The sequence below is a fragment of the Humulus lupulus genome, chromosome 8 (genome assembly GCF_963169125.1).
Source record: "Humulus lupulus chromosome 8, drHumLupu1.1, whole genome shotgun sequence".
NCBI lineage: Eukaryota > Viridiplantae > Streptophyta > Magnoliopsida > Rosales > Cannabaceae > Humulus > Humulus lupulus.
Window position 1 is genome coordinate 176,091,747 of NC_084800.1, and position 8,796 is coordinate 176,100,542.

The 8,796-nt window shown below is 40.2% G+C and overlaps 1 protein-coding gene across 1 annotated transcript; it reads right to left on the reverse strand.

Moving 5' to 3' along the window:
• Nucleotides 1-7,482: 7,482 nt before the first annotated feature.
• LOC133798686 (sigma factor binding protein 1, chloroplastic-like) lies at nt 7,483-8,355 on the reverse strand. The gene has a single exon (XM_062237124.1). The coding sequence runs from the start codon at nt 8,010-8,012 to the stop codon at nt 7,638-7,640; it is 375 nt and encodes a 124-aa protein (XP_062093108.1). The 5' UTR covers nt 8,013-8,355; the 3' UTR covers nt 7,483-7,637.
• Nucleotides 8,356-8,796: the final 441 nt, after the last annotated feature.

The following is an 8,796-nucleotide window of genomic DNA, read 5'->3' on the forward strand; positions in this document are numbered from 1 at the left end:
GAACTGCTTTTGTTTTATTGAGTTTTAAGTTTGATTTTAGAAGGAAGAATGGAAATTCAAGGATAGTTATGACTGGTTTTGTGGGAATTCAGCTTGTGGGATTATAAGGCTTGGCTTGGAGCTGGAAGCAAGGAAGCTTAAGGTTGGATTCTCCATTCAAGGTAAGGATTCTGTGCAATTATAAAGGTTACTTCTGTTATGAGTTAGTGAATTTGAGTTGTGGTTTGGGTTTGGGTCTTTTAACTTTCTGGTTTGAGTTATTAAGGCATGAAACTCAAGAGTGGATTCTTGGGTGTGATTTAGTAATTGAGCTAGGTTATGATGTTTATAGGTTGTTGAAGGGTCTATTTGAGGTTTTTAATTGGTTTTGGGGCTTAGGTGTGAATTTGGGAGTGTTTTGGCCGGGGAAATGCAGGGGAAAAACCCAGATTTCTGGGTTCGCGAAGGAGCGTCGCGGCCTTGTTCTTGGGCGCCGCGGCGCGAGGCTGTTTCTGGGCAAGGGAAGGCTTTCTGACTTGCTGGACGCTGCGGCCCTCTAGGGCAGCGCCGTGGCGCTAGGCTATTTTCAGAGCATGGGATTTTGCAATTTTGAGCTTTTGCTCTGGGGGTTCGGGGTATGTTTCCGGCGTATTGTTTTAGGAATTTGGGGATTCCAAGAGTGTGGGATTGGTCTCGGGAAGTGGTTTTGGTTTGGTTAATATTAAAGGATGTTTTATGTATGTTGTGACTAGGTCTTTGGAGAGGCTCGGGTTAGAGGACCGTGCTCGCGGCTTTGGGGCATCGAAAGCTCGGAATACAGGTAAGAGAACTGTAGCACCCGTAGAGCAGGGCTTGGGCCCATAGTTTTGTTGTAGGGCGCGGCCCTAGATTGTATTATTGCTAGGATGTAGCACTACATGTGTGATTATGTATTTGGTTGCTATTTGAGTATGCTAAATGTGGAAATAGCATAATGAACGACGAAGGGCCGAGAACGGCGAGGGCCGAGAACGGCAGTGGGGCCGGGAATACCACTTAGCACATGGAGTGCTCGTGGCTAGGGTGAGACCCCAATGGATACATGGGATATCCTTATGGTGTAGACCGAGATCCCAGGCTTTGGTAACGCTTCTGGGACGACATGGCCGTATATGTGTTAGTTTATATGGACTGTCTGACTAGATTTGAGATATCTGCTGTAATGATTGTATATTATGCATATGTTATGTATTGTTTGAGTTTTCTTGCTAGGCTTCGGCTCACGGGTGCTCTGTGTTGCAGGTAAGGGCAAAGAGAAGATCAACCAGCCATGAGTACGGAGAGCGTGGGGGCGGCGCGTACATGTTCGGCCTGCCTGACTGCTTTGGTTGGGAATATTTTTGAGAAATTGCTGTACAAACCCTAGTTTTGATGGTTAATTACTTATAAACTTGTTTTGGGTTGTAAATATTTTATAAACTGAATTATGGGATCCCGTATGTTAAACTCTTGAACTTTTAATGAAGTAGAGTACTTTTAAAAGATTACAGCCTAGACTTTCACTTAATCACACTTTTGTTTTAAAAACCTCGTTTAGCGAGTTGATCGCACATTTTAACCTCACTCAGTAACGGCTCTAAGGTAGTAGGGCGTTACACGTTGGACCTTGAGAATTAAAGATAGAGGTATGAGGTTTACTGTCTAATGTGTTCGAGTAAATTTCGAGGACGAAATTATTTTAAGGAGGGGATAGTTGTAACGACCCAAAATTACTAATAAGGCTTAAGGGCCTTGATTAGTGTGCCGAGAGAGCATAGTTAGAGGTTATGTGAATTAATGGTGTGAGAATCCGTGTTTATAAGTATTGGATAAGTGTGCGGGCCTTGTTTGGTTGGTAAGGGCATAATTGTAATTTTGGCCCGTTAGGGCATAAACGTGATTATTTGTGATAAACTGTTGAGACCACATTATTATGTGGATATATGTGTTTGCAGCTTTCGGCACGAGGCGATCTTAGAGAGCAAGTAGCGGGGAAAGTCACAATGGGACCCGAAACTCGACTCGGGGTGAGTCAAGGGGTATTTGGGATATCTGACGGTTATTTGGGTTATCGGGTTATGGAAATAAATAGTTGGAGATATATTCGAGGTTAGGAAGCCTAGGTGGGAATACTGGGGAGTTTTACCATTTTTCTCTCGGGGACATTTTCGGTACCCCGAGTCTTGGGATTGACTTAAGTAACTAAGGATAGATAAGACAGAGGAAGGAAAAATAGTAGAAGATATCCTAAAGCGACCATTCTCCCTCTCTCTCCTCTTCTCTCAAGGAACTCAGTGAAACCAAAGGATTTATGGCTGGAAATTAAGGGATTTGAGCAGGATTCTTGAGGGATATCTCAGTGGCAATATGGAGGTTCAAAAGGGAATTTAGGTAAGGATTTAATTTTAGTTTAGCTAGCTGAATTTTGTGGTCTTTGCTGGGTTCTAAGGATTTTTGGGTCTTGATTTTGAAGATCAATTTGAGGCTAAGGATTTGGGGTTAGCTCAGTGAAAGCTAAGGGAATCAACCATGAGTTGAGGTAAGCTTCGAATTATGTTCTTGGTCATTAAATTCTATGTTTTCTTTGACTGGGTGGGTGTTCTTGAGCTTGGGGGATCCAAAGATTAAAATGGTGTTTTGATGGGTTTCTAGACTAGATTTCTGCTGGCTTATGTTACTGAAATCATGCAGGAATGTTTGTGATAATTGGAGTATGTTATTGGGATGATTTTGAGAGGTTTTGAGTGAGGTTTGAGAGTTGAAAATGGTGCTTTTTCTGTGTACGAAGGGGTCAGGCTGCGGCATAGTTCTTGGTGAGCCACGACCCTTCAAAGCTGATAGGTGTTGGAGAAGGAGGGCAGGCTGTGGCATGGGACATGTAGGGCCGTAGCCCGTGTCTATTTCTGGGCGAGATTGAGCCTCTGTTTGGGGCCATGCCGCGGCATGGGGAGGCTTGAGCCGCGACCCTTAAGGATATTTGTGTTTTTGGGTTTTAAAGCATGGGAACTTAACCTAGGGTGCTCGGGATTGATCACACTACCGTGTTTGGTGGAATTCGATATCCTGGAGGCTAGAACTCTATCCGAAAACTCTTATACAATTATTGATGGAATCCTTTACCATGGTTGTGACTAGGTGTACGCTTGGGCTTAGGGCAGGATCGTGCTCGGGGGTCGTCTTTCCTAATTAAAGCACTTGGAATATGTGGATAGGATGGGACTAAGTGTGTCCCTATATTTGTATGCATTGTTATATGATTGTGATAAACCATGTGAGTATGTTGGGACTAAGAGCTCCCTATAATTGTATGAATGTCATGAGGTGGTATTATGCCATGGAGACATGTGATAAATGACCTAAGGGTGCCGAAATTAATACTGGCGCACAGGGCGCGGTTCAGCCACTGGTAGCTGAGGACAGCTTATTAATCACTGAGCTCGGTTAAGTTGGCCGGAGTCAGTGGGTATAACATTGGGCTTGGCCTAAGCGAGCCATAGACAGTGGATTAAATATAGGGTGCGGCCTACGAGCATTAACCCTAGTTGTTGCTTGACTTGTATTCCATTGTTAAATGTTGTGTATGATATGCTGAATATCTGAAATCAGATCATTGATTATTGACTGATGTCCTGGATTGAACGAATGCTATGTCTCGCCGGGTAATTGATTAACGTCTTGTAAATCATTTGATTATGTTATGTGAACCATTTAGTTGTTGATACCGATTATGTTATGAAATTATGTTTTCTTACTGGGCCTCGGCTCACGGGTGCTACATGGTGCAGGTAAAAGCAAGGGTAAGATGAGTTGGAGAGCTCTGGGGGTGAGGTGTACATTGTCAGCTACTCGGCTGCCACGGTCAAGGGATTGTACAGGGCATTACAATTTGGCTAGCATAATTAATTTCAAATATGTTTATTTAATGATCATGACTTGGTAATCCAAAATGTTAGTAGACTAAAGTGTGTTGATCGAAATTTTGGATTGCATAAACTGTTGAGTAGTTTTTTGAGAATTATATGATTTGCATTCATGATTTTGAGGAATAAGTGTTGTTGTTGGTATGATTCATGTTGTGTGTGCTGTCCGGTGTTGTCTTTGTTGTTAGAGTTTAGGTTCATTTTGAGTCCTTTGTTTGAGGGCGAGCAAAGAGTAAGTTTGGGAGAGTTTGATAACTCCATTTCAGTGTCGCTTTAAGATGTGTTTTTGTGGTAATCTTGAGTCTTTTTGTTTGTTTTGTGCAAGATTACGCTTGTGTTTGTCTTTGTTGTAGGTAGGTGTTATGAATCACGAGTTAAATGTGAAAAGAAGAGAAAATTGTGGGAAAATGGAGCTTTTGGTGGTTGTTCGACTCAAATTGGCGTTAAGGATAAGTTATAATAAGTTTTTGATGAAGGAAGGATGTCAAAAGGTTAAAATATGAAGGAAAAAAAATAGAATTAGAGTCGCAGCATGGGCTTAAGGGCTGCTACTCTAGCAAAGTCAGAGGCTACAAGTTTGCTAAAAGGAATTAGGGTCGCGACTTGGTAAATAGATTCGTGACGCTAGAAGAAATAGAGGCAAATCCAGGAAGCCCATCAAGACGCGGGTCGCGAACTGGGTGAAGAGGGTTGTGACGTTTGAAGACCTAACAAGATTTTGAAGTGCCTTAAAAAAAGACACGGGCTGCGACCTAAGAAAGCCCAAGTCGCGACCTGCCTTTCCAACAAAGAAGAATTCAGTTTTTTTTAATATAAATTCAGAATTTAGGATTTAATTAGGTTGTGGTCATATTTTTTATTATGAATTTAGAGAGCAATTATGATTTTGAGACTTTTTTTTTCTGCAATTTCATATTTTTATTCTTCAAGCTTTTGAATTTTATGTTTCTGCAATAATTATTTTGTTGTTTTAGTCATGTCTGATATAAACTAAATCCTCTATCTAGGGGTTAATGTAGTCGCTTGGATTTCTATTTAATGTTATTATGATGTTGTATTGATTCTTCTTCTTTATTCTAATGTATATAATATTTGATTAATGGTAGTAAATACCTAATCAATATTTGCTTAATTTATGATTTTGATTCAAAATTCGAAAGATGTGAATTGAATATGCTATTGTTATATATACATAAGTTACATATTGGACGAAAGTACCTGTATGGCTTGTGTTGCAATTAGGTTTCTATGCTTAATGCCTGCTATGTGCTTAAGTTTATCATAGAGATGTAGAAAACCTGCATATAGGTTGAGATCTTATATCTTGAAAACGAATAGGAATCGATTTTTGTTAACCTGCTGTTAGAATAGGAAGAAGAGATTTAGAACTGATTAGTAAACTTAGTAGAATGAAATGTTGATGAAGTTAATACCCTAGGTCTTCTTATTATTGATTTTTATCCTTAGATTGATTGTTTTGTTTATAGTTATTTAAATTGTGTTTGTAGTTAGATTTATTCATCTTAATTTTACTTGCCAAATAGAAAGCAAAAAGCAATTATTGGTAATTGGGTTATAGTCTCTGTGGGAACAACTCTTATTTACTATCTATATTACTTTAATCGATTGTGTATACTTGCACATCATAATTTTACCGTTCAAAAGACTTGAAACAATGTGGTCTTGTTTCAAAGAAGTTTGGATTCCTTGCAATACCTAGCATTCAACAAGGACAAAATGTTAGGGAATTCAAAGGGAGTAGTGTTTGTTCCACTATGCATTTCGTAAGTACTCTAATTGGTTTTGTTATTGTATTTACGTATCTCTAAAATATTCACATACTTGTATAAATTTTATGCTTTCTACTATGTATATGGTTTTGAATATATATATATATATTTATATGAAGCATGCATATAGATTTATATAAATGAGATCCTACAGTCTCCCAGGATTGTCCTTGGGAGCTACCCTGCCCCTGGGAGCGTTCAAGTCTTCTCGCAGGCCAGGTTGTGCTTGTTGGCGACCATCGTCTTCGGGGTATCCTACTTTTGTTTCCCCCTCGGAGTCAACTTATTCGTTATAGACCGAGCCACTGATTCCTTGTCCTCGGTTGGCAGAGACATTTCTTCTGTTGGCTCCTTGGCTAGGGTTTCTATGATGCTGGCAAGGTGCGGACGGGACGCCACCTCCAGGCCTAATGCAGTATGTCACAACGCACCTGGGCAGAACGCCCTGGGCTGCATGAACACTAGTGACATGGCGGTGTCCTTGGGCTCCACGCCCTTGGTTACCATTGGCCCTCTTCGCGGGCTTAATGGGCTCATAAGCCAATCGAGTTCTCTTCCGTCCCTGAGTATGGTCTTTGTCTACTTTGCCTTTGCCATAGTCTTGTGGTGTAGGTGGGGCTCTAGCTCCAGCTGGGTGCTCGGGAGGCACGCCCTTTGCACTGACAGGTAGCACTTCGGTTGGGTGCGTAGGTTGCATGCCAGTTGGCTGCCTTATGGTACTTTTCCATGGGTGTCCACTCACAGCCCTTGGGCAGCCAGAGTAGCCCTAATGGCATTAACCATCTTCAGTATGACGACGATATTCCCCTCTTAGGCATGAATTTTTTGCTGCTATGAGGCCACCTGGTCGCAGAGCGTCACCACTTTTAGCGGATTCTCTGCGTTCATGGGCTGAGGATATTCGTCCTCGTAGAACTCACCATCTTTGCTGCCATAGTAAACGTTTTCGCCGTAATCCTCCTGGACCATCTCTAGGAGGTCGTGTGGAGGTGGTCGGGTGGGTTCTCCCCCCTCAGCTCCGGCGGGTGGAGCAACATCGTCTGGGGTGTTTCTAGGTGTGGTCACCATGAATTTTTCTTCAAGCTTTCTTCAAGCTCTCAATGAAAGAACCAAAATGTTGGTTGCCTTTTTCGCTATCAACTTTAAAACAAATCTTAAAGAAAATAAAGAAGATTAACACCGAGATTTTATGTGGTTCAGGTTGTAAAACAACCATAGTCCACGAGTCTTTAGTATTAGTGTTCTTGAAGCTTGTGATGACAAACTTCAATGGAGGTTTTCTCAGGCAATGTATAGAGTGCTCTGAGTACAAGAAGTTGTGAACTCTTTTACAATGGTACCCTAGCCCTTTTATAGACGTTGAGGGTCATTAACTCTCTTAATGAAGAGTTATTACAAAAATACTCCAACATGAGTGGGATTAAAAGCCTAATTAAAACACATTTAACACAGGTGGCAGTGGGCCCTATGCAATATTCGCAGGTTACAGTCCACTCTTTCAGGGAAGGCATGTCCCTGACACTGTCAGAAAGAGGTTGCACGTTTTATTATGTCAAACAGTGTTGTGAGAAATGTCGATTGTCGAGTGTACGAACTCGACACCACTAGGGTGGTCTTCGGGACGTGGCCTCATGTGGAGACATCTACTCCTAAAAAGGGATTACGATGACTTGCTGGGAGGAGACTACACTCCGAGAAGCTCTCGACGAGCTCTACAGAATTTTACTATCTCCTGAGGTGCTTAATTAGTTCTCTAATAACTGTCACATGTTCAATGATGAAATCACGGAGAACAAGATTTTTTTTAATTATTATTTTTTATTTTTTAAATACATATATTAAGAAATATATATTTATATCATTTTGTAAAAAAAAAAAACTACAAGGTCATGTATTATATTACAAAATATTAATCCTAAAACAAATCTAACTAAAAATACTGATCATTCCCAAATGTCTGTGACGGAAGTAAGGACAAGTAGTCGGACGAGATAGTGGCAGGAAAGTCGAAGAGGTCAGATGTGTTGACCATTGAAACATAAGACAAGTGATCCTCAGTCTTCACCCTCAGTCGTTGATCTGGTTGCTGATGATGAAGACGATCATGAGAATGGGAGGGTGATGAGCTATTTGATCCGACTCCATTAATCTCCATGAAACGCTCAGCGTCGGAGTTTATTCCGGTAAGTTCTTGCACCAAAGCTCTAAACTCCGACGCACTTGTTTTGACCTTCATAGGACTCGATATGTACACCACCTTCACTCCTTTTCTTCTCTTCTTCTCCAAATCTTTCTGGGTTTTCATTGAATTATTTGTTTATCGCCACACTAAACTAATAAACTACACACACATGCATGCACACCACCACCTGTTTGTGAAATTGCCTGATCTGCTCTGCACATATATATACATATAAATAGGGGTACGGAAAGTAGCACGGCACTTATGGTGGTAAACAAAGTCTAAAAGAGATGTTTCTTGGAAGGAAAACAAGTAAAGGAAAAAAGGGTATTTTGATGAATCAAATGGAAGGTAACTGGAAACTACTTGTATATATTTATATATAGAAGATTCTAACTTGGTAGGGTAATATATTCTTGGATGACCCGTAAGTAAACTTGTAATACTTTTGACACTTTTTTTTGGATTTTAGTTTGGGAAAGTTGACAGGAGGGATGATAGTTTAGTTTTGGGATAAGAGAGAGAAGGATTTAAAGGCCAAATTAAACGGAGCGGGATAACACTCACGTTTGCGCAGCCTCCTATGACTTAGTATTATTATTTTTCCAGTCAACAGTTCATACGTGGCCTTTCTTTACTTGTTGTTAGAGATATAAAGTTCCCTTGTGGTAGGTTTTTACGTTTGACAAAATGTACTCAATTATTAGATTCACCAAAAATTGTCTCATATATCAATTTATTTATACATATAACATAGGAGTTTAAATATGCACGCAAATATTATATATAGTAACATGCTAGTAGGTTTCTGTATTATAAATATGATGAGTTAAATTAAATTATAATATATTGTGCCTAATATTTTGATATATATTTTAAATGTATATATTATTACTCATAATAAAGA